The sequence below is a fragment of the Malania oleifera genome, chromosome 2 (assembly GCF_029873635.1).
Source record: "Malania oleifera isolate guangnan ecotype guangnan chromosome 2, ASM2987363v1, whole genome shotgun sequence".
NCBI lineage: Eukaryota > Viridiplantae > Streptophyta > Magnoliopsida > Santalales > Ximeniaceae > Malania > Malania oleifera.
In genome coordinates this window covers 137,865,510-137,893,043 of record NC_080418.1, presented here as the reverse complement: position 1 = coordinate 137,893,043, position 27,534 = coordinate 137,865,510, and the positions used below count along the sequence as shown (strand labels likewise).

Sequence of the window (27,534 nt, the reverse complement as noted above, 5' to 3'; positions counted from 1 at the left end):
CTTGGGAGAAATCCGAAAGCATAATCCCACTGCACCACCTGGAAAGCATGAAAGTAAGGTTGTTCATACATGTATTCTCTAATTGCTCTTTATTCAACTACTAATTCTTCTATGTTTTACTTGCCTTTTCTTTAGTCCTAAAAATGAAGAAATTTTAAGATTCAATTTTTTTTGTTGCTTCTTAATGGCCATACATAGAGAGCATAACATTATATATGGAACCAGTCTACTCGCAAACTACCACCTGCTCTAACCAATAATGTTTTTTCGAAGCATGACAGAAGCAGTTAGATCACAAATCTCAATTCTGAAGCAACAAAAAGAGCTGATTTTTTTTTCCCCATTGAATTTGGGTGAAAGTAAGACACCTTGAACCATGCCAGTTTCAATCTTGATTTTAGCTTTGCAATTCACAGAGGACAGTAGCTTGTTCGTTTATCTCCTAGAGCTGCTTCTTCACGTCCTCCAAATCTTGTTTCAGATTGAAAGCAAAAACAAAGGGCAACTGGAAATAGTGCCCTCTTATGCAATGGAAAGCAACCAAAATATCCCATGTGACCCAAATGACTTGTAATAGTAGTCATAGTGTTTTGTAATATATCAACAACAATTTTCTAAATAAAAACCACCATATACGTCACACTTCCTAGATATCCACAATGTCTAATGATGGACACTAAAAATTATGGAGCAAATATCATAAGACGTGAAACTTATTGACTTTTAAGATTAAAATAGTTAATTCAGTTGCATTTAAGAAATCTTCAACCTAGAGGGCAAAACCAATATCAATCATTAAAAGCAATCTTACCATCCACAAAACGTGAGGCATTCCCATATAATTGAAGCTAAAGCAGAGGGAACATGCTGGGATGAATCTAACAACAATTCCTGAATACATGGATAACTGAAGCAAATGGTACATCAAGTGCATAATAAGTGCACGTACTACGATGAAAATTAATAAAATGAGACATTTTTGAATTTTCGTTCTCTCCAACTAGAAATGAATAAAGAGGGGCTGTTATCATGAGGCCCGCTGTCATGATGTCATCCAATTTGGAGCAAACCCCTCGCAGTTTTAAATCATGTCATAACAGGTGGAGGTCTCAAACTCATATATATATATATATATATACATAACCGAGGCCCTTCTCTTCCCTGAGAAACACGGGACTCCTCTCCACCCTGAGAACCTCAATCATGGGCGGTCTCTTACCCCCATAGGGAACAGGATCGTGGGCACAGCCCACCCTACCAGGGCATGCCATCCCTAGCATGTGTAGTGACTCATCACTACACTTCCAGTTGGGATCCAGCTATGATCCCAACCCGCATATATAGCCAAGGCCCTTATGTTATTTTTAACAGAGATATGTACCATAACACGGTATAAATTGGTGAATTGCAAGTCTTAGATTTAATATTAAAAAGAGGTAAAATGAACTTGAACATTCTCCTCTGTTTGTCCAACTCATAAGAAATGAAAATACACCACAGAATAAATGGGAAGAGTTAGCTTCAGTTCCAATATGTAATTCATCTACGTATAAGTTTAGCTTGTTTGCCTTTATCTTTTGTGAAAAAAAGAAATTAAAAAAGCTGCATGTGTATATCCGTTCCATTGCTGCTATAGTTCCAATTACTTTTGGGCTAAACCCCACCATGGTGGGCAATGATCTGGACTCCCATTCCATAGAACTCTACTCATGTGTCCTAGTTCGAAGATCGGATCTAATCTGGTCTGTTCTATTGCCCAAAACGACAATGAAAAGTTTAAAAGAATAAGCAGCATCAACTACTACACTGCAACAACGATCAAAATCACTAATCCTCATTGGAAAAATGGCATTGAAGGCTACATTGCTACAAATATTGATGGCTCAACAATATATACTGTATAATCATCTAAAAATTGGTTTTTACACAAACACTTCATTCAAGGGACATATTCAAAGCTATATTGTTCATTGCTCGAGGGATCTTGTTGTTGTTCAAATGGCTGCTCCTAAAAATGTAGACCATGCTTGTAGTCCTAATGGCAACACTTTATCAATCAGACATTTTATAGGTTAGCAACACTCAAATTCAATTAAGTTGTGCAAATTCGATTATTTTGGTTTGTTTTCTGCTTTCATTAGTTAGTCATCAAGGAAGTCTTGGAATTCAATAGTTGCAATGTTACTACTATGAAAAGAAATAATTGCACGAACAATGATAAAAAGACACAGAAAAAGGGCCTTAACTGGCTTTTTTTTTCTAGTTTTTCAAGACTTCAGTTCTAAGCAAAATCAGAATTCCCAAATTTATTCATCATAGATGAAGCTGGTTTCAGAATTGTTAAGCATTTTTTGCTTAAATTTTTTTTGAAAAAAAAAATAATCAGGCAGGCAAAACAATTATATTGTCCTCCAGAAAACCAATGAATGTGATAAAGCTCAATAGTTTTACAATCCTTTAAAAATGAGTATATAATTTTATACGGAAAACGGGGAACAAAATGATCAGAGAAACAAAATAATAGAACAAACAATTTGCTCTCTCTATAGAAGACAGAATATAATTAGAGGGATTCATGTGGATCTGGTTCTTGGTAGCAGCAGAGATAAGCTGGGGAAAAAAAAGAAGAAGAGTAAAATGAGAGAAAAAATATTATTAGGTTAGTAATCTGCATTACTGGGTCTTGATTATTGTGTTAAAATCCCAGAGCCACTGACTCTAAATTTTCATTTTAACAAGATCTACAGAACCTGGAGAAAAAAAAAACTGGGAGCTGAAGCTATGTTGCTCAATAAAGACTGAAATTCATGGAGAATGTAGGAGAATCGTCGGAATAGAAATATTCAAGGGAGAGAGCAAGCTGCAAAAGTCTCAGGAGTAAAAAGAAAAGAACAGAGCATATGAATTAACTGAAGTAGAACTTTTCAAAGCATAAAAATTCCACAGGGTAGAATAAGTCACTAATAATAACAACTACAAAAAAAAAAAAAAAACAATAGCAAATCAAAGCCAAGTAAAGAAATTACATACTACTCATAAAAATGGCTAGGGTGTGAACACTCATATTTAGAAAAGAAGAAAGAAGAGGAAGGTCATTTTTGTGATCTACGGTTCTGTATGAGTGAATGAATCATAAACAACAACAATAGCAGCAACAACAACAACAACAATAACAAACCTCAAGTTCCACTAGGTGGGGTCGACTACATGAATCTTTTTCTACCAATTCACTCGATTAAGAGCATTTTTCCCCTCTAACTTAAGAGCTATTAAATCCTTCCTCATTACCTCATTTCATGTTATGCTATGTCTACTCCTACCCCTTTTAATACCAGAAACAATAACAAACTCACTCCTCTTCATAGATGCACTAGTAGGCCTGCGTTTCAAATGCCCAAACCACTGCTCCTCCCTTATCTTGTCTTCGACCAGTTTTATGCCTATTTTATTGCATATGTGTTTGTTCCTTAACTTAACTTCGAATGCTATGCCACTCATCCACCTTAACATTTGCATTTCGACAACTTCTATTTTTTCGTACATGTTGTTTCTTAGTTGCCCACCAATCTAATCCATGAATCATGGTTGGCCTTATAGCCATCTTATAGAACTTTCCTTATAATTTAAAGGGTATTCTACTGTCACACAACATGCTTGACATACTCCATTTTACCCGACTTTCTTTAATTCTATGTATTGCATCCTCTTCAATTTCCCCTTACACTTGCATGGTAGATCCAAGATACTGAAATCTTCTAGTGCTATTAATTTCTTGATTATCAAGTTTAATCTTCTCTCCAATAATCCCCCTTACATTATTGAAATTACATTTCATATATTCTATCTTATTCCTACTTATCCTAAAACCTTTAAGCTCTAAAATGATTATCCAAAGTTCTAAGTTCTAACTTAAATTCCACACCACTCCTAATTTCATCAATCAAGACAATATCATTTTCAAACAACATACACCAAGAGATCTCATTTTGGATGTTCCTAGTGAGTTCATCAATCACTAAAATAAAAAGATAAGGACTCAGGAGTGAATGAGTCATCATGGATTAATTTGAGGAGTTCAAATCTAAATCTCTATTAAGATTTGAGGTTCTGGAATATTGTTAACAACACTTTTGAAACTCAATCAACAAAATTAGACAACTAATGAGAGTAAAAAAATTTCATTGTATGAAGATTTATTTATTATTAAATTACACCCTGTTGGGTTACTCTAAGGAAATTCAAAAGAAAAATTTAACTTTAGAGAGTGAAATTATAAATAAATTTACTGAAAAGAGTGAAATTATAAAGATTAAAAGAATAAATGAGAACTTCATTCTAATATCTTTGCAATAAAAAATCGTAAGGTTATAAAGATTGAATAACATCCATACATACATTTAGTTGTGCTTTATTGACCTACCCACGTGCTATTGTTACTTCTCAAGTCTTGAAGAAGAGAAATTTAAGAACAACAAAAATTGAAAAGAAAGCCAACAAATAAAAATTGAAGATGCAAGAAACAACATTAAATGGATACAAAAACACAAAAAGAACTTTATTATAATATCATTATTATATAATATAGTGAGATTATAAAGAAAAAATGACATACAACATTCAACTATGATCTATCGACCTTCCTGTATGCTATTATTATTTCTAGTATTCAAGGGAAAAAAATATGAACAAAAAAAAAAAAAAAAATCTAATGAATAAAAATTAAAGGTGAAGAAAAACAAGAAACTTGAGAAGAGCAGAGCATATGGCAACTAACTCACTGCAAACAACAAAATGATAGCAGTGAAAGTAGCAAAAAAACTATAATAGAGACAACTTGATGATGGGATTTGTGAGGGACGTGGTTGAGAGTCACGAGCCAAACTTGTTCAGGGCACTATGCTTGTTTATGATTGCTTGTCTTGCATACATAGGATGGGCAACAATCATGTAAACAATAGTATAGGCTCTATTCATTCAACGTGTCAATGCCTTCGTATAAAATCGGAGTAGGAGTCCTCAATTAGTTTTATGTTTCTCAACGCTAGTTGCTAGAGCTAAGATAGCATTGAAGCTCTTTAGGGGAAGGTGAGTGTTCATCTGCCATTGTAAAACTCACTAACATTTGCAAACATGTTTAGCTTACTTGCCTTACTCACTAAACACGCATTGCCTACAGAGGTGTTATTAATTGCATTGCTTTAATGTTTACTACGTGATTCTCATTTTGCTTAGATGATTGCTTACTGCTTCCGCTTACTTTGAATTTAATGATTGTCATTGTGTTAGTGTGATAATTCACAGTATTCTTTTGGTAGACTATGAAGTAAAAGTGCTTTAGTTAGCACTGCACGGCCTGTCACAAGGTGTGAAGTGTTTGGTCCGTGACACTGTGGCAGAGTGGGGTTGTTGTAGTACAAGAAGATCATAGAGAGAGAGAGAGAGAGAGGATGTCAAACATTTATAAAAAATTATTTTTATATAATCAAACAAAAAAAAAATTATGAACCATTAACTATCTGTTAGAATTCCCAAATCAATTGGAATTTTATATTTAATGATAGGATTCCCAAATCAATTGAGATTTCTAATTAATCTATTATGATTCCAATGAATTCTATTTAATATTATGATTGTTTAATCTTGGGATTTTTATTTAACGTGTTAGGATTCCCAAATCAATTTAGATTGGGTCCATTAAGGACTTGGATTAGGATATTTTACATTCCTAGTAGAAGTAAGGTTCCCTACCCTATATATATGTGACCCCATGGGGCTTTTCCATCCAAGCAATAACATAATTCATAGCCTTTGGCTAATTTGGAGGCAGATCCCTATGAAGTGATCAAACACTATTTTCTCTTACTATTTTCCCTTCTTAAAATTTCCCTAATTTATCCACAATAAAACCCAAGCGCCTTACTTATCATTTGGTATCAGAGCCGGTGTTTTTGTGGATGATGTTAAGCCGCCAACAAAAGCAAGATCTTGGAATTCTTGATCTTCATGTATATGCAATGGCCTTGGAAAATTCAGTAGAGTCCTAATGGGAAGCTAGGCTAAAGGCTAAACTTAGCAATATGTTAAATCTCATCTTGAAGGGATCTAGGCATCAGTCTCTAAACTACTTATTACATCCTCCCACAAAGAGAGCCTCTACATCAACTAATCATAGGGAGCAGTCGTATGTGTGCGAAGGAGGTTACCATGGAGAGCATGATTGTGGTCTTTCTCGTATAAAGGTGGAATTTCCTCGGTGGGATAATGATGACTCTATTGATTGGGTTTCTAGGGTTGAAAAATACTTTTGCTTTTATTGCACTTTGGAAACATTTAAGTTGAGATTGCTTCTATTAGTCTAGATGGCGATGCTATTCAATGGTATGACTGGTTTGGAGCTCGTTATAGAATGCCTTCATGGGAAGAATTTGTTTCTAGATTACTTGTCCAATTGGTCCTATTGGATATGAGAACATTGATAGAGAGCTTGCTAAATTACACCAAACTAGCACTGTCTTGGATACTAAACACAATTTTTTTTTTTTAAATAAGAAGGGTGGCACCTCCATTTATTAATTGATATGCCCTCACTTTTGGCGGAGGAATACTGTGGTTACAAGACAAGCATTGGGAGATTACAGATAAAAAAATTAAAGGCCTCCCAAAAACAACACCAACAACCAACCAAAAAAGGACTGCAAATCCAAACAAAACTAAATAAGAAACGAATCTAAACAGGCCTATCAAAAATAAAAATAATAAAATAAAATAAATCAAAAAATAAAAAAATCTAAACCTACCAAACAAAAATCGATAGGTTGAACTAATGACGAAAGGAAGTGAGACCCAACCTATCCATCCAAAGGATACCTTTAAGAGAACGTGGTAAAAGATGTTATTCTTTGTAGAAGACATTGTTTCTCATTTCTCATTCTTTAGCGAGAAAATTAGCCGCACTATTGCCTTCCCTATAATGGATTACCATGAAGTTCACTCCTTCTAGCTCCGCCACGAGGTCCTCCCAAAAATCCCAAAGATACCACAAGGTACATCTACCTTTTCAAAGCCAATCAACAACAATTCATGAGCCACTTTCAATAATCACATTAAAATAATGAAGTCGTTTGCATAAATGAATTCCTTCCAGAATTACTTTTAATTCCGCACTATTGTTCGTACCATTGCCAAAATAGCTTGAAAACTAGACACAATTTGAGTGACAATCAAATAGAACTAAAGATTGGAATGAAATTCAACTTGTTGGTACTTTTATTGAAGATCTCCTACCTGACATCAGCATGAGGTCAAAGTACGTTGGCCATGAACTAGAATGCTGCAATTTCCTTTGCATTATTAGAAGAAGAGAAGTTGGGAGAAGAATGATGCTGCTCCAACAAGACCATTAGCAAGCAAAATGTCAGCAACACTATCACACCACCTGCTCCTTGTAATCCTCTTGCCAAATGATTGATTTAGGAGGAACTTAAAAAGAGAATGAAAAAAGGTTTGTGTTGGCATTGCAATGAAAAGTGGCATAGAGGGCACAATTGCAAAAAGGGACGATTGTTGATGATTGAACCCGTGGAGGAGCCATAAGTGGTTGAGGATGACCCCCCCCCCTTTTCATATCAGGAAGATATGGAATCTGATGATAATGATGAATCTATCACTTCTTCAATTTATGCTTTAACTAGTTATGCTAACCCTCAAACCATGAAAATTAGTGGCTTCCTAAAATGCCAACCTATTAATATCTTAATTGATACGCGTAGCACAAATAATTTCATGGACACTAAAATTGCTAAACAACTAGCCTATCCTGTGGAGCAATGTAAAAATTTTGATATGAAGGTTGCAAATGGAAGAACCTTGACATGTCAGAGCAAGTATCCGAAGGTTAAACTTATAACCAGGGCTTTTATGTTGATTTCTTTTTGCTGCCACTAGAAGACTATGAAGTGGTTTTGGGTATTGAATGGTTAAGGACTTTAGATGATATAACTTGGAAATTCTCTAAATCGGATATGAAATTCACTGTGTAGATTTGGAAAAATGGATACAAATTCGTTAATCTGAATAGAATCCGACCCGCTTTAACTGACTTATAATCGAACCGCTTGTTAAATGAGCCGAACATAGTTTTAAATTTTATATCCGCCCCCTAAACGGGTCGGGTCAGGTGTATCTGGCGGATATCTACCAACTCAATTAAAAAAGGTCTAATATTTTTTTTTTTTTTTAAAAAGTAAAACTTAAAACCCATAAAGCCCAACCCACCCAGCTGACAACCACCTAGACCCAAGTGGCAAGTTAGTCAATGTGACAATTTCAAATTTAATTAAGTTCACTGTTCATCAATTCTTCATTCAGTATTTCGTAATTTTCGTTTAGGGTTTCAAATTTTAGGTTTCTGGGTTTCACTTTCACAGTTTCACAATTCACATGAGTCCACAACACTGTTGTTGCCCGTCCACAACTCGGTCCCTCACTGTGCCATTGGCCGGCTATGCCTGCTTCAGTCTTTAGGGCTTCACACCTTCACAGCCTCGCAACATTCCCTGCCTCAACATTGTCAGTAATCCCTTGTTCTTTCTCCATGTGAAACCCTGGACTTGAAGGCGATGCACTGAAGTGCCAAACCAGGTTCAACTCTCTCTCTTGTAAATTAAATTCTCTTTTTCATTTCTGTCTCCTTCTTGTAAAGCTCGTGTTATTGGATTGAATGCATTACTGTGTGAGGTTTTGTTGACCTTATAGGTCACACCCGATTTTGATAATGACAAATACTTGTTGTATTTGACGGCTATCTAAGGATATGTGCAGGTATATAATTGGCAAATCAAAATGATGACACATGAAGTAGAGCTTGAAGACCCTGAAGACCATATTTGTGTTGTACTTTAAATTCATTTTATGTAATGCGAGTCTGTAATAGTAAATAGGAGAAAAAATGTCTGTAATAATCAAATGCATTACATGCATGATATGATAGGTAAGCTTAAAAAGACATAGAATGACCTTAGGACCCACATGCATGCATAAACATATGTGCTTATATGAATAGGGTTAATGTATAAGGGGATTAGAACTGAAATGCATTAAAAATGCATGTTCGATCGACCGGACTAGAATGTATAAAAACATTCTGTCGACTGAACAGGTCAGAGGTCAACATTTTGACCATAGCACGGTCGACCGTACCTTGCCAAGTTCATACAACTTAGTTTACCGAACTCCCACAAGGGTCAACATTTTGACTCCTTGATCGACCGACCAGATTTATACGGGCAACGCTTTGGTCGACCGAACTCCCACGTGGTAGAATCCAACTTCCCGGTCGACCGAACTACCTAATTCAAAATCACCTGGTCCACTGAACCGCACGGAATTGGAAAAATTGCCTTGAAGACCCTTAGTCCAGTCGACCGAACTCTCAGTTCATTTTTTGCACGGTCGACTGAACTTTATCACTTGGTCAACTAAACCTCAAGTTTGGTCGACCGGTGCTCTTGGGTTGGACAATTTTTTTACCGCGGTTAAATTTTTTAAACAGGGTTAATTGTGCTAAAACGTTTTAAAACAATCCTAATAATACCCTATGTGTCTTGGACGGTTATAATTATGGGGTACTCTATATATACCCCCTCATTTGAAAAGATTAGCACCTAATTAGCAATCTTGATTAGCAAAATTCTCTGAAATTCAAAAATCTCATATACTCATTTTGAAGCCTCGTACACTCACTCTTGCTGGTTCTTATTGCTAAAATCCCTTTGTAAGTGTGTGCTTGAGTGTTCTTATCATTAAGCTATTGCTCTCCCTTGGTTGGTTGATTGAGATTATTTTCTTTGGGAGCAAAGCTTTAAGTTTTTCCTAGGAGACTTTATTGATAAGTCTTCCTTAGGGAAACTTCATTTGAGCTTGTGAGTATTGCATTCTCATTGCAATATCTCAAGGAGTTCACATTACTTGTTGATTGCTAAAAATACTTTTCAAATCATCTTCAAATATCTCGTGTGGCTTACTTTGAGAAATATTTGTTGAGATATTTGTGCATGTGCTAAAAGATCTTTGTAGCAATATCCTTTGATTGATTTTATCATCTTGAACACAAAGATCAAATCGTTTTTATAAATTAAATCTGAATATCTCTTGAGGTTTATATTTGTAGAAAAATATTTGTTAAGATATTTAAAGTGTGCTAAGGATCTTTGTTTGTACATTATGATTGAAATAATTATTTTGACATAAAGATTATATAACTTACACTCTCACGCACTGATTGCAATATTTGCATAAATATTTGAGAGTAGACATTTAGACCACAATTGAGCTTACTTCATCATATCATTCGGTGGTGTATTGATCAGATTGGTACATAATCTGCTTAGATAAGAAGCATTCTCGTTGCACGCAAATTTATTTGAGAAATTTGTTGTATTCCAGGCGTGGCCTGAGGGGGCGGTAATCCAGCCCGGTAAGGATTGTTTGTAAAGGTTAAGGTCAGCCCTGTGCTAATTGACCTGATTGTTTAGGTGCTGCTCCACCCGTTAAGTGAGCCTTATAGTGGTAATCCTTGTGCTTGTTAGCCAAGGCGGGGACGTTGGCAATTTGCCGAACCTCGATAACATTTCTGGGTGTCATCTCCTATTTACCGCTTTCTAGTGCATGCTTGGTTAATTTTATTGTGCACTTTAATTTCCACTGCATATTTAAATTAATTTAATTTATCTGCATTAGATTGACCATAAGGTTGTGTAATACTGCTGTTAGGGAATTTACCTAGGGCATCAATTTTGAAAATACCAATTCACCCCCCTCTTGGTTTAACGGTAAAGCTAATAGGTTTAATGGTTTCTTGTGGTTTATGCAACTCGAATTTGAAGGGATCACATTTGAAATCTTTGCACGAGCGGTGGTTTTGCTGTTTTGATGCTTGAACTCGTTTATTTTCTTCATTTTATTTTTCTTTATTATTATTATTATTATTAATGTTTTTGAATGTTGTTAGCTTGGAGGAGATTGTGTCTGGTATCATCCTTTGAGATTAATGTGCTTTTTGGGTTCTCATTGTTTTCTTCTATTTTGGTGAAATTTTTTGTTTTTTGCTGTGGTTTGCTTCAAACGATCCATTTGAATTAAAAAATGGACCTGTGGTTGATTATTTGAATTCAAAAACGGATCCTCGTTTTAAGATGCAATTTGTATCTTATTGTTTAAAAGAAGTGCAACCAATGTCTTGGAAAGAGCAACGAGTAAACAACATCAAGTGTGAGATGCAATCTCTTTTTGATGAATATATGAAGCACCACTCCCCTTCGACTTCTAAGAAAATCCCTTCCTCTGAAGCAATTTCTAGTCATGATCCTAGTCATATGACACCTATCACAACAAGTGTTGATGTGACATTAAAGGTAAGATGCTTTTTAAGTACAAGTTTTATTTTACTTTTATTATACATCTGTAAAATTTTTATATTTCTATTCTTATATACTTGTTTTTAGGGTTTTAAATCTTTTGTTAAGGAAGAAGAAGAAACTCCAATGTCAGAATTAGAAATATTTTTTAGAAAGCGGATGGTAGATTGTGATAAAGAATTGGATATTTTAGACTTTTGGAAGACTCATGAATACAAGCATCCAATTCTTTCTCGAATGGCAAGAGATATCTTATCAATTCCAATATCAACGGTTACATCGGAATCGACATTTAGTATTGGAGGAAAAGTGATATATATGTCACATAGTCCTCTTACGCCCGATAATGCTGAAACTATCATTTTGACTCGTGATTGGCTATATGGTCGAGGAGGTATGCATATTTAACTATATTTTTTTATGTTATTGTAATTACTATTTATTATGCAATATTTATTTATTTATCTTTTGAATTTTGAATGTAGTTGAAGATTTTGTAGATAAGGAAGAACTTGGCGAAGATATTGCTCAAGTTGAAAGAGCAGGTCGTAGCTCATCTAGTGTATCGTCTTGCTTTGTTTGACTTTATTTAAACACTACTACACTAGCGCTTCTATTTATCTTTGAAAATTATTTAGTCAATAAATTGTTGTTTATTTGTTGTTTTAACTTGTAGTGTTGAATAAATTACTTGCAAATATTTTTCCCAGTTTGATAACTTGTAACTTTCGAGATGCTAATTAATAAGTTCTATTTATATTATTTGATCCATAACTTAAATTATGTTTTGAATTCTTTCATGATAGGCACATGAGGAGAAGAAGATGGAAGCTTTGATGTCACAAATAAAAGCATTACAATTGATTAGAGAGATTCACATTCATATGATTTTGAAGTTGTTGAGGGATTTATTGAGATTGTTTAGTTTGTCAAGAATAGTTTTATTTTGAGAGAATCACACGATTTGAAAATAGCTATGTTTAAAGAAACTCACATGGTTTAAGAATATTAATGATGTTTAGATTTTAGAAAGACTCACACGGTTTGAGTTTCTATTTTGATTTGGATTAGGACTAATTTCTTATATTTTAATGCTTATAGTTTTACTTACATAGGAGTTGTTAATTAGTAGAAACGGTTGATATAGTTACTAGAAAAGTTAATACACAAGCTAATCTCAAGTTGTATACAACTTCAATTATTATGACACAAAATAAACTATTAATAAAATAATAAAATAATATTTGAATATGGTGGATTATCCACCATCTGTAATGAATTATCTGACTCGAACCACCATCAATTCGCCACTTAAAAGAGTCGAATATGGATTATGGTTTTTTCACCCTATAATCCACCATAGATTATCCGACTCGATCTGCTTTGCCAGGTTTACTTAAAGGCAAATGTTATGGTAATATCACTACGGTTTCAAGCCACTGTATGGAGAAGCTCCTTAAGAAGGAGTGACATGGTTGCTTGGTACAACTTCAAGCACCAAAGTTACAATATCAATCTGGCCAAGATTAAGGGCTAGACTCTCTTATTTCAGAATCTTCTGACCTATTTGCAGAGCCGTAGGGATTGCCGCCTCAACGAACACATGATCACTGTATTCCTCCATCGTCAGGTAGTGTCCCCACTAATGTTCGTCCTTATTACTATACTTATTTTCAAAAAGCAAAAATAGAAAAGATATCGAAAGAAATGTAAGGTGCGGGCATAATTCAACCAAGTGTTAGTCCATAGTCTTCTCCTATCTTAATAGTGAAGAAGGATGGCTCTTGGCGGATGTATGTTGATTATCAAGCATTGAACAAGAACATTGTAAAGGATAAATATCCTATCCCTATTGTGAATAAATTGTTAGATGAGTAGGGAGGTGCCCAGTAGTTCACCAAACTCGATTTGAGATCAAGTTGTCACCATATTCGGGTGCACAAGGATAACATTCAGAAGATTGCGTTTAGAACTCACAATGACCATTACGAATTCTTGGTTATACCTTTTGGGTTAACCAATGCACCGTCAACCTTCCAAAGTCTCATGAATGACATTTTCTGGCCTTACCTATGTAAGTTTGATGATATCCTGATATAGCTCATCTCTTGAGGTTCATTTGGGTCATTTGAGAATTGTACTCACCACTCTTTGTGAGCATCAATTGTTTGTCAAGAAATCTAAATGCAGTTTTGCTCGATCTCATGTGGAAGACCTTGGGGTTAACTGCTTACTACCGCAAGTTTGTCAAGGATTACGAAAATATTAGTGCTCCACTGACCACTCTATTGGAAAATGATGCATTCAAATGGAGCGAGGAAGTTGTACAAGCCTTTGTCAAGCTTAAGCACGCAATATCCACCACACTAGTTCTTGCCCTGCCATATTTCAACAAGGTGTTCATCATTGAGTCTGATGCATCAGGAGTTGGCATTGGTGTAGTTTTAATGCAAGACAGAAACCCCATTGTTTTTGTCAGTAAGACTTTTTCTCCATCCCACATTGGCATGCCTATTTATGAAAAAGAGATGTTAGCCATAGTGCATGCAGTTACAAAGTGGAGACCATTAGCTACATTCCATTCCTTATGATGAGAAATTGATATTACCCCCCTGCATGTTATACCCTGTCTAATGATGAGAAGATGATTGTGTGCCAATTCATAAAAAATGTGAAGGTTCCATTTGGATATGCATCAAATATTGCTCGACGTGTGAATGTTAATGATTGTAAAATAACTGGATTGAAGAGCCATTATTGCTATGTTTTACTAGAAAGGCTTCTTCCTATTGCCCTAATTGGTGTTCTACGTAAAGATGTTTGCGATCCACTTATTAAGCTATGTTTATTCTTTGGGGAGCTTTGTTCCAAAACAATAAATGTAGAGGACATGGATCGTCTTCAAGAGTCGATCACTGTGACACTTTGTAAATAGGAAAGGATTTTATTTACCATCATTTTTTGATGTCAGACCGTATTTAATTGGTCGACTTTCCAAATTCAAACTGATCACAAGAGTCTGAGTATTTTTTGGAGTAACGAGTATTATCCATGGAACAACAAAAGTGGGTCACTAAGTTGTTGGGCTATGACTATGAGATTATTTACAAGAAAGGGACCGAGAATGTGGTGGCAGATGCACTCTCATGGCTTCCTGAGCAAGTTGAACTTAGAGCTATTTATGTACCTACATATACTACTCTTGAACAAATTAGGAAGGAATGATGGCAAATCTAGAGACTAAAAGGTATCATCCAAAAGCAACTAAAGGAGCCAACTTCAGTCCCTAATTTACTGGAAGCAAACCATACTGCAAAAATTACACGCATCATCCGCTACAAGTCCTTTTTTCTTAGAACCTACAAGTGTATTTCTTAGGAATTTTATTGGAAGGGAATGAAGGGTGAAACAAAAAATGTGGCTGAATATGATGCTTGTCAACAACAGAAAGGGGAAATTGTGGCAAGTCTAGGCTTTCTACAGCCTTTTCCTATTCTAGAAGAAGCTTGGACTAATATCTCCACGGATTTCATTAAGGGACTACCATCTTCTCATGGTAAGTCTACTATTTTTGTTTTTGTGGACCATCTCACAAAATATGCTTATTTTTATGCCATAGCTCACCCTTATGCTACTATAGGTGTTGCTCGTACTTTTTTTGTGAATATTGTCAAGTTGCATGGAATTCCTCAGTCTATTGTTAGTGATCGTGACAAAGTCTTTACCAGCAACTTTTGGAAGGAGTTTTTCTGTTTGCAAGGAACACAATTAAATATGAGCATTGCATATTATCCACAATCAGATGGGCAAACTAATTTTTTAACATATGCTTGGAGACTTATCTTCGTTGCTTTTCTAGCGAAATACTAAAGGATTGAGTGTGATGGCTCCTATGAGCCAAATGGTGGTATAATACCACTTATCATTCCTCCATCAAGTTGATTCAATTTGAGGCTCTTTATGGTCGAGCTCCTCTTGTTCTTGCTAGGTATTTAGCTGGATAGTCTAGAGTAATCAAGTTGACAAGGAGTTACATGATTGAGACAAAGTGCTTCAGCTCCTCAAGAAAAATCTTGTTGCAGCTCAAACTCGTATGAAATAGCAAGTTGATAAGCACCATAGTGAAATGGAATTCTCAGTGGGAGATTGGGCATTTCTAAGGCTATACAACCCCATAGACAGAAATCTGTGTCTATTTGTCCTTCAATGAAGTTGTCTCCTCGATTTTATGGGCATTATGAAGTTGCTTATCGTCTTGACTTACCAACAGGTTCTAAGGTACATCCAGTTTTTCATGTCTCTTGCCTAAAAAAGAAGTTAGGAAAGTAAGTTACTGTGCAAAGCCACTTGCCTGATGTTGCACTCACAGGTGAGGTTCAAATGCAGCCACAAGCAATTTTGGGTTTCTGGGTGGTCAAACGTAGAAGTCCAAACGTCATAAAAGTTTTAGTTCACTGGTCTCACTTACCATCTGAAGATGCAACTTGGGAAACTTATCAATCGTTGGAGGAGAGATTCCTAGAGTTTATTGTTGCTCAACCTTGAGGACAAGGCTAATTTGAAGGAGGTGAGAATGTTAGGATTCCCAAATCAGTTGGGATTTCTAATTAATCTATTGTGATTCCCAATAAATTCTATCTAATATTTGGATTACTTAATGTTGGTATTTTTATTTAATGTGTTAGGATTCCCAAATCAATTGGGATTGAGTCCATTAAGGACTTCGATTATGATATTTTACATTCCTAATAGGAGTAAGTTTCTCTACCCTATATATATGCAACCCTACGAGGCTTTTCCATCCAAGCAATAACATATTTCATAACCTTTGGCTAAGTTGGAGGCAGATCCCCTCAAAGTGATCAAACCCTATTTTCTCTTACTATTTTCCCTTCTTAAAATTTCCCCAATTTCTCCACAATAAAACCCTAGGTCTTATCACTATCATGTTCCATGTAGCCATGTCAATGAGGAAGGGAGAACACAAACTGGTTTTAAAAAATCCCACGGATGAATGATAGGAATATGCGTAGAAATCTGATTGTGCAAAACTGAATATGCTTTCTAGATGAAGAATTCAAACAAATGGAAGGAAAAGCATACCCTAATTGTCCAAACAAAATGCTAAATTGAAATTTTGGTCGTAAAAATTTCTTTACAGTTTGATTGCCACCATTGATCAGAATTATGGGTTTCAAGTTGCACCCCAGCAGAAAGTCCAGAAATTTCCCCACCTTAAACAAATCAACATCCAATATTGCACACTGCCCATTCGAATTAAAAACTCTTCCTAGCTGGCTAAAGATGGACAAGCCATCAGAAAACCGATCAGTACCAACTTCAGGAAATCGTGTGATTGATATTCGAGAGAAAAAAAGAAAAAAGAAAAAACAAGCTGCTAACGACTCTTTCCCATTTTGTTCAATCTCAGCTTGGAAGTCTTTCCTTCAGTCTGGAATTTGTGCATCTCTCTCGTTGTCTTCTAATGAATCCATGGCACAGTTCTCTGTGAGAAAGAGAGTGCATCCTGTCATAAGAGAAACAACTGACCATAAAAAGGAAAATTAACATGATGGGAGGTAACCAGTATATCAAACTAAAAGTCTACAAAATCATAATATCTTAGGATATGGCAGAACAAATTAGACTTGATCTAATAATGTGTAACCAAAGACACATTTTTAGCTCCTCTCTCTCACGCACACACACATATATACACACAATCATTATACCCACAAAAAATAAAAGGTGCTTAACAAAAAAAATCAATTTTATTTTTCTCAAAGCATTCAAATGGGCAAATTCATGATCTCAAATGACTTGATAAAAAGAAAAATTGAGTGATATCAAGTCATCTGAGTGACCATTAACATGTACATGGTTTTTAATCTTCATATTCTAAAATAAACGTATAAAATAGAATCACTCCAAATGCTGTCAAATGGAGTTGCACTTATCTCCATATTACAATTTTGCAAGAAGAAAAGGATTGATTTCACTTTCATGGGACTTCACTAATGCGCAAAACTTATCACATATTTGAATTATTGTAACTTGACAAACATTGTTTGGCCCAATTCCAAACACCTTAAGAGTTGGGGATAATTGATAATCTAACATGATATCAGCGATCTATTTCCAAGAGGATATACGTTTGAGTCTTTCATTCTGGTACCTCTCCCACCTTTTGTTCTCATTATCTTGCATTTTGTTCTTTTTTATATTTGTGCACCCATTCAAGTTCAATTTGCTTACCTCAGCATGTTCAAGACAATGTGAATTTGGGATAGCTAGATACATATCCTTGGGTCTAGTTCCTAACAGCTTAAGCTTTTTTTGAATTTGGATATTGGTGATATAAAAAGAATGCAAGACTAGCTAATATAAACATTAATCTTACTTGCATAGTAAGCAAATCGATCACTTCCTTTTCTGCACTGCATTTAGAGATTTCTACCCAAACAATAGGTCTTCCCTCCTCCGTTTTAGGGTTGTTCTTTCCAGCTCAACTTCTTGAAGTATGGCTTTACATGTAAGATTCTCCACCTAGCAGATAAATCTTGTTCAAATAAAATGCTAAAACATAGCCACTGTACACCATTAAAAATACAAATGGTTATTGAGTTTATGGTAAGGAGACTTCTATTGGCCCGTTGCACAACTACTAATCCTCCATCAATGATAAAGCACAAGTGCATTAAAGCAGATTCCCACAAAAAAAGGTAAATCAACTTATGAATGAAAAGGTAACTAAAAACCTTAAGAGTGGTTTTTGACTTATTTAGGGTTCCTTTGGATTTACTAGGTCTATTGGGTTTTGGGTTCCTATGGTGGAGAAGGTGTCTATGCAGCTTGGTGAGTGGAAGGATGTTCCTTTTCTCTAGGTGATGTATTATACTAATTTAGGCTTGTCTCTATGGTATCTCCTCGTATTTCTTGTTCATTTTCAGAGTTCCTATAGGGATAGCTAGGAAAATTGTGCATCATAGAGATTTCTTTTGGAGGGTGAGGAGAAAAACAATCATTCGGTTAGTCAGCAGTTGGTGTGTAAGTCTAAGGAAGGGCTTGCGGGGGTGGGGATTAGGTGTCTTGGTTATTTTATGTCTAAAAAAGCATCGCTCTTTTAGGTAGAAAGTTATGGCAGTTTCCTTTGGAGGAGAATTTTGTGTAAGTCTAAGGAAGGGCTTGCAGGGGTAGGGAGAAGGTGTCTTGGTTATTTTATGTCTAAAAAAGCATCGCTCTTTTAGGTAGAAAGTTATGGTGGTTTCCTTTGGAGGAGAATTCCCCTTGGCACAAAATTGATAAAAAAAAAATTTGGCATACACAGGAATGAGTTGGATGCAAATATAGGGATAAGATGCCCTTTTGAGAGTGTGAAGTGTATTTTTACTATCTTTTTATCTTGTTTACTAAACATATTCTTGGAAATGGGTCTCATATTTGTTTTTGGGATGATATTGGGTGAGAGATTCTACTTTATTAATTTTTTTTCCTTGTCTCTATTGTATATCCTTCTGGCAAAATGAGGTTTTTTCCTCTTTCTTGATCATTAATGGGCAAAAATTTTCTTGGGGTGACCATTTTCGTTAATATTAATGGTAAAGAGATTAACAACAAAAACTATGAAGTTTAATGGAAAAGTTTAGGGAAAAGAAGAGGGACTTGCATATGGTTTTTTGTTTTTTTTTTTTTGACCTAGAGAAAGTTTATGATAGAGTACTTAGGAAAGTTCTTAGGTGGGTCTTAAAAAAGAAGGGAATTTGTAGTAGATATACGGAGGTCATTAAGGATATATATGATAGAGTAGTGACTAGTGCTAGAACTATAGGAGGAGAATCTGGAGATTTTCCAATCAAAATAGGTGTAGATCAAGGTTCTCATTTGAGTCCTTATCTTTTTACTTTAGTAATTGATGAACTAACTAGGAATATCCAAAATGAGATCCCTTGGTATCTGTTGTTTGCAGATGATATCGTATTGATTGATGATAGTAGGAGTGGAGTGGAATCTAAGCTAGAACTTTGGAGAGCCACATTACAGTCTAAAGGGTTTGGGATAAGTAGGAATAAGACAAAATATATGAAATGTAATTTCAGTAATGTAAGGAGTAGCAATACAAAAAATTAAACTTGATAATCAAAAAATTAATAGCACTAATAGACTTAGATATCTTGGGATCTATTATGCAAGTTGAAGGGGAAGTTGAAGAAGATGTAGTACATAGAATTAAAACAGTTTGGGTAAAATGGAGGAGTGTGTCAGGTGTGTTGTGTGATTGCAAAATACCCTTAAAATTAAAGGAAAAGTTTTATAAGACGGTTATAAGGTTAGCTATGCTTTATGGTTCAGAATGTTGGGCAATTATGGAACAACAAGTACAATTATTGAGATGTAAATGTTAAGGTGGATGAATGGTTTAACATTAAAAGATAAAGTAAAAAATGAACATATATGTAATAATTTAGGCATAGCATTGGTTGAAAACAAGATAAAGGAGGGGCGGTTTAGATGGTTTGGGCATTTGAAATGCAGACCTAGTAGAGCACCTATAAGAAGGAGTAAATTAGTTGTTGTTTCTGGAATGAAAAAGGGAAGGGTAGGCCTAAAATAACTTGGAATGAGGTAGTGAGGAAGGATTTAACAACCCTTAATCTAACAAAGGAAAACACTCTTGATCGGGTGAATTGACGGAAAAGAAGTCATGTAGCCAACCCCACCTAGTGGGACTTAAGGTTTGTCATTGTTGTTGTTTTTGTTTAATGGTAGGGAGGTGGATGAACTCTCAGCTTCGTTGGGTTCTCTTAAGGGTTTCGATCCTTCTAATAGGAAGGACACTCGATTGTGGACTCTTCATTTTTTTAGGGGAGTTTTCTTGCAATTCCTTTTTCAATTATTTGATTCATGAAATGTGTTGCCTGAGCTTTATGGTTATATTTGGAAGGCCAAAGTTTCCCTAGAGGTTAAAGCTTTTATTTGGTTGGTTTTTAATAGAGTTAACACCAACATCTTGTTATAGAGTGGAGGCCTTCTAAGGCTATCTCTTTGGTTGTGCGCTCTTTGTTTTGATAGCTCAAAATCAATTTCTCATCTTTCTTTTGCACATTTTTTTTTCTTGGAGGGTTTTGAATAAGCTTTTTGGTATGTTTGGGAAGAGTTGGGTGAGTCCTCATTTGGTGGAGGAATTTTTGGCTACTTCCTTCATGGGGTTTGGTAGGAGTCGAGATGGTTTGGAATAGTGGGAGTGTGGGATTTTCACTGTTTTGTGGGTATTAGGTTGTCAAGTGTTAAAGCTTGATATACATTGTTACCCCACAACCTAATCGCTTAAGCTTTTAGGTGAAGTGGCAATCTAACATGGTATTAGAGCTGGTTATCAAAAGGTCTTGGGTTCTACTCTTGTTGCCCACATTTGCCGTGAGGTGTTTAAAAAAATTATTGTATTCCCTGTGATGGAGGTTATTTATCGTGTCTTTATCTCTCCACATGCTGTCGGGCTGCACGTGCAGGGGAGTGTTAAAGCTTGATATATATTGCTGCCCACATCCTAATAGCTTAAGCTTTTAGGTGAAGTGGTAATCTAAAAGAGAGGAATGTTCCTGCCTTCATGGGGAAAAAAAGATGTCTTCATCTTTGCATTGGGATAGGATTCAGTATTTGGCTTTGCAGATGGCTGTTGTAAGTTTTTTTTTTAGGTTTATAGCCTGATTAGGAGGCAGTGTTATTTTGATTGTAATTTTTAAATTTACATTCTTTTCTTAGGAGGATTTCTTATGCTCCTTTCAGGTACAATATTTCTTCATTAATGATATTTCTTATTTAAATAAAAAAAACTTTTAGATTCTCAAGATTGAATCCTTAAGAGTAAAATCAGGCCTGAATTTAGTGGCAGCCTAGAATATTCCTTTTCCCTATGAAGAAAACTCTGCACCCCTGCATTGCACCTAACATATTCTGGGTCAAATAAAATTGCAGTCCAAGAAAACTAAAGATAAAATAAATTACCCCAAAGCACTGACATTAAACATATCAAGATTTTGCTTTGAATTCCATTTGACCCAAGATCATCTTGGTAATATTATTCTAATATCAGATTTAATAATTATTACTTATCACACTTACCTAAATATTTTCAACAATTTGCACAATTTTTTAATATTTGAAATGAACTCTTTAACTATTTCTTTTTCCTCTCTAATCATTCTTAATGCAGATTAGTGGATGGGTTGAGGATGGACCAATAATCCTCAAAAATTGATCTGACCCAAAGCTCACCCACTGCTAGATGGAAGTTCTATTGTAAGATTACCTCAGCATGTGCAAGATGATGTGAATGTGGGAAGCTTGATACACAGCCTTGGGTCTAGTTCCTAAAAGCTTAAGCTTTTACTGAATTTGGATATTGGTGATTTAAAAAGAATACAAGACTAGTTGATTTAAAAATTAATCTTACTTGCATGGTTAGCAATTCGATCACTTCCTTTTCTGCCCTGCATTTTGCAATTTTCCCCCCAACAATAGCTCTTGCCTCCTCCATTTTCCAGGTTGTTCTTTCCAGCTCAACTTCTTGAAGTATGGCTTTACAAGTACAATTTTCCACCTGACAGATAAATCTAGTTCAAATAAAATGCTAATGCATAGACACTATACACCATTAAAATTACAAATGGTTATTAAGTTTATGGTAAGGAGACTTCTATTGACCCATTGCATGACTTCAAATCCTTTATCAAATGATAAAGCATAAGTGCATAATAGCAGATTCCCACTGCAAAAGGTAAGTCAACTTATGAATGAAAAGGCAACTTAATGAAACTAAAAACTTTTAGAGTGGCTTTTGACTTATTTAGGGTTACTTTGGGTGGTAAACCTAGATCTATTGGGTTTTGGGCTCCTCTAGTGGAGAAGGCATCTAAGTGGCTCGATGGGTGGAAGGGAGCTTCTTTTATCTAGATGACATATTACACTAATTTAGGCTTGTCTCTCTAGTATCCCCTTACATTTCTTGTCCATTTTTAGAGTTCCTATAGGGATAGCTAGGAGATTGTGCATCATGAGAGATCTCCTCTGGAGGTTGGCGAGAAGAACAATCATTTGGTTAGTTGGAAGGTGCTGTGTAAGTCTAAGGGCCCATGGAGCCGCCCGGGGGGGGGGGGGGGGGGGGAGGCGTTGGTGTCTTGGTCCTTTGGTGTCTAAAAAACCTTCGCTCTTTTAGGTAGAAGGTTACGGAAATTTCCTTTAGAGGAGAATTCCCCTTGACAAAAAGTTGATAAAAGCAAATTTGGCATACATGGGAATGGGTTGGATGCAAATATAGGGATAAGATGTCTCTTTTTGAGAGTGCGAAACATATTTTACTCTCTTTTTATCTTGTTTACTAAACATATTCTTGGAAACGGGTCTCATATTCATTTTTAGGATGATATTAGGGTGGGCGACTCTACTCTATTAATTTCTTTTCCTTGTCTCTATTGCATATCCTCATGGCACTATGAGGTTATCTCCTCTTTCTTGATCATTAATAGGTAAAAGCGTAAAACTTTTATTGGGGTGAACATTTTCATAGGTTTCTTAATGATACGGAGGTGGATGAACTCTCAGCCTCGTTGGGTTTGCTTGAGGGTTTCAGTCCTTCTAATAGGAAGGACACTCGATTGTGGACTCTTCATTTTTTGGGGGGAGTGAAAGTCTTCTTTCGATCATTTTATTCAGGTAAATTTGTTGCTTGAGCTTTATGGTTATATTTGGAAGGCAACAGCTCCCTGGAGGTTAAAGCTTTTATTTGGTTGGTTCTTAGTAGAGTTAACACCAACATCCTGTTGTAGAGTGGAGGCCTTATAAGTCTACATCTTTGGATGTCAGCTCTTTGTTTTGATAGTTTAGAATCACTTTCTCATCTTTTTTTGCACCTTTTTTTACCTTGGAGGGTTTGGTATAAGCTTTTTGGTATATTTGGGGAGAGTTGGGTGTGTCCTCATTTAGTGGAGGAATTGTTGGCTACTTCATGGGGTTTGGCAGGAGTGGAGTCTGGAGATGGTTTGGAATAGTGGAAGTGTGTGATTTTTTCTGTTTTGTGGTTATTAGGTTGGAGAGCGTTAAAACTTGATATATATTATTGGCCTATAATCCAATAGCTTATGATTTTAGTTAAAGTGGTAATCTAACATTGTATTAGAGCTGGTTACCAAGAGGTCCTACTGTCCTAGGTTCTAGTCTTGTTTCAAGAATTATAGTATTCCCTGGGAGGGAGGTTATTGATCGTGCATCTATCTCTCCATGTGCTGTCAGGCTACACATGCTGCACGAGCAGGAAAGTGTTAAAGCTTAATATACATTATTGGCCCACAACCTAATAGCTTAAGCTTTTAGGTGAATTGGTAACCTAACAGAGAGGAATGCTCATGTCTTTATGGGGAAAAAAGATGTCTTCATCTTTGTGTTGGAATAGAATTCAGTGTTTGGCTTCGCTTTGGGCTTTTGCAGATTGGTGTTTGAATTTATTTATTTTATTTTATTTTCATTTACAGCCTGATTGGAAGGCAGTGTTATTTTGCTTGTAATTTTTTAATTTATATTCTTTTTCTTAGGAGGATTTATTATGCTCCTTTACATGTACATTCTTTTTTTGTTAATGATATTTCTTATTTTTCTATCAAAAAAGGAAAAAAAGCTTTTAAATTCTCAAGATTGAATCCTTAAGAGTAAAATCAGGCCTGAATTTAGTGGCAGCCTTTAAATATTCCCCTTCACTATGAAGAAAACTCTGCACTGAACGTGTTTTTAGGTCAAATAAAATTGCAGTCCAAGAAAATTCAAGATAAAATAAATTACCCCCAAAGCACTGACATTAACATATATTTTGCTTCAAATTCGATTTGACCCAAAATCATCTCAGAAATCATATTCTAATATCAAATTTAAAAATTATAACTCTTGTCTAAATATTTTCAGCAATTTGCACTAATTTTTAACATTTGAAATGAACTCTACTATTTCTTTTTCTTCTTTAATCATTCTTAATACAAGTTAGTAGATGGGTTGAGGATGGACAAATGATCCTAAAAAATTGATCTGCCCCAAACCTGACCCATTGCTAGATGGTAGTTCTATTGTAAGATTAGCATCTAAATTCTAAAATAAGTAATAATGCTGCCATATGAAGACAAAACAATAATAAATTCATTGTTTCATTAACAGAAGAAACTTCAAACTACATTCTGTATCAACAGTTATGAAATAGTAAAAAAAATTTAAATAATTACTCCAATTTTCAAATTTTAATTTGACTAATTTTAAATTCAGTACAAAACCTCATCCAGCAGAAGAGGAGACATGTTTCAGCACCAGAACAAGGATGCACACAAGATATGATCTATAGCAAGGACGATCCTGTATCAGCATTATTTACCATGTCAAAGAACATACCTATCATCTATGATGGAAAGAGGAATAGTTGTTGTGTTCAGCCCTTAGTCTAGGTTCAATTATCCAATGTTAGCACACAGAACACGGACAAATTATTGATTTATCCAATTTTTATAATCCAACTTGCACAAAAAAGGCTATGGCTATTTATCCGCTAAAATATACATACAACAGAGAGAGACAAAAAAGGAAATTAACATAGTATTCAAGCAAACAAATTAGCATAGGTATATAAGTGAATTAACAAAATGGAGATGCCTATCAGCCTATCAGGTAGGAATTCAACAAAAGGCACACTAAACACATACTCCATAACCATACCCATGTGATATGTGCACAATGCAACTTCTTCACATGCATATCCTAGCCATTTGAAATTCTGCAGAGCTGATGCACTCGTATTTGTTGGCGTTAAGTCCTTTCTCGAAAGAAGTTTAGAAGTTTGTTCAATTTGAATACAATTAACTGCAAGTATTCTTGGCTTTATTTCTAATGTGCCAGCTATTCATCCTTTTCCATATGACTGGCAAGAATTTCCAAACATTCATATACCATGTCTGCATGTGGATGCGAATTATCTTCCACAAAGAAGGGTTGGATCCCCTTGTCAACTTCAACCCAGCTACACCCAGGATTCTTCTTTAGTTTAAGTTCTTTCAACTTTAATCTCACCTTGCGTACATCATCCCATTTCTTGGCTGAAGCATACAAGTTCGATAAAATTATATATGTTGATGGATCATCAGGATCTTTCTCGATTAGCAATCTTGCAATTTCCTCGCCCAGTTCTAATTTCCCATGCAATAGGCATGCAGAAAATAGTGTGCTTAACAACCCAACGTCATCTTTTATGCTTGGGTTTTTTTGTATAATCCCGTAAGCTTCATGTAATCTCCCTGCACGCCCAAGAAGATCCATCAAGCATGAGTAGTGTTCAATTGTGGGTTTAATGCCATATTCAGTGCTCATTAGATTGAAATAATAACACCCTTCATTAAACAATCCTGCATGGCTGCATGCAGACATTAATGCAAGGAATGTAACTCGATCTGGTTTTGCACCAGACTGCTGCATATTATGAAAAAGCTGCAAAGCTTCAAAAGCTTGACCATGATACCCATAAGCTGTGATCATTGAAGTCCATGAGACAAAGTCCCTCTCTGGGAGTTGATTAAAAACACAAAGTGCTTCATCCACAGCACCACATTTAGCATACATGTCAAGGAGAGCACCCATAACTACTTCATTGGATTCAAAGTTACTTTCAGTGATACACTTATGGATCTCCTTACCCTGTTCTAAGGCTGCTAACTGTGAACAGGCTGGCAAGACACTGGTGAATGATATGGCATCTGGTTCTACGCCAGTTTCTCTCATGTTGCTAAAGGTTTTAAGAGCCTCAAAATAATGGCCTACAGTCACATATCCAGAAATCATTACATTCCAAGAAACTACATTAACCTTAGACATTTTTTCAAAAATGATCTCAGCTGACCTGATGCTTCCACTTTTGAAATATAGATCAATAAGTGAGCTATTAACAAAGATATCGGCTTCTATTCTGTTTCTTAATATATATCCATGAATGAATTTTCCACTTTGCAGTTCCACTGATCTAGAACAAGCCATTAACAAGCTGCTTAAAGTAGTTAATGTTGGTTTAGCTCCTTCTTTATTCATCCTCTGAAAAAGTTCAAAGCATGACTTACTGTCACCTCTTAGGCTGAATCCTGCAATGATGGAATTCCAAGAAACCACACTCTTTCTTGGGATTTGCTCAAAAACCTCTCTAGCCATGTCTAACCAGCCGCATTTTCCATACATGTCCACGAGAGCGGAGCTAACATAACCATCCAAAACAAACCCATTTCTCATTAAATCCTCATGAATCTCCCTCCCTCTTTCCAAATCCAAAAGTCTCGCACACGAAGAGATAGTAGTCGTCAGTGTCACTGAATCGGGCTCAAACCCCAAACCCTTCATTTCTTCAAATACTTTCAATGCTTTCTCACATTGCCCGTCCTGATAATAACAAGAAATAACAGTATTCCAACACGCCACATCTCTTTGGGGCATTTCACCAAACAGCTGTATTGCATTCTCGAATACACCACACTTCGCGTACATGCCCACGATGGAGCTGGCAACGACAACATCTGATCCAAATCCTGTTTTAATAACGCAAGTGTGGACCCTCTTCCCATACCCAACCCTGCCCAATCCAGCACAAGCCTTTAGAACACTTGGGTAAGTGTAACAGTCGGGTTTCAGAAAAGGGAAGCGCAGCAACCTCTCAAACAGCTCAAGAGCTTCAATGAACATAAAGTTCTTGGTGTACGCTGCCATGAGGCCATTCCACAAAGAGATGTCTAATGGGTTCTCAAAGGTTTGAAAGACTAACTTGGCAGAATCATACAAATGGCAAGACAAGTATAGGGTGATGAGGTTCTTGCACAAAGCAATGTTGTTTTGCAAGCCTAGAGACAGAATTTTCTGGTGTACAAGCTTACCCTGCTTCAATAACTTTGAGTTAACGCAGGTTTTCAAGAAAGATAACAGCTTCGCGGTGTCCATTCCAGCTCATGACCGCAGAATTGAACAAGCAATCACCTACCTCTCTCTGGTTGTGCAAAAAGGGGTCTGCCCTCTTCCCTGACATATTGCAGATTATTTATACTTAACGCCTGCGTTTGGTTGA

The 27,534-nt window shown here is 35.8% G+C and overlaps 1 protein-coding gene across 1 annotated transcript; it reads right to left on the bottom strand.

Moving 5' to 3' along the window:
- Window positions 1–555: 555 nt before the first annotated feature.
- On the bottom strand, window positions 556–27,534 carry LOC131148714 (pentatricopeptide repeat-containing protein At5g27110). The gene is made up of 2 exons (XM_058098604.1): window positions 25,158–27,534; window positions 556–891 (listed from the first exon to the last, which is right to left on the bottom strand). The coding sequence occupies exon 1, from the start codon at window positions 27,408–27,410 to the stop codon at window positions 25,338–25,340; it is 2,073 nt and encodes a 690-aa protein (XP_057954587.1). The 5' UTR covers window positions 27,411–27,534; the 3' UTR covers window positions 556–891; window positions 25,158–25,337.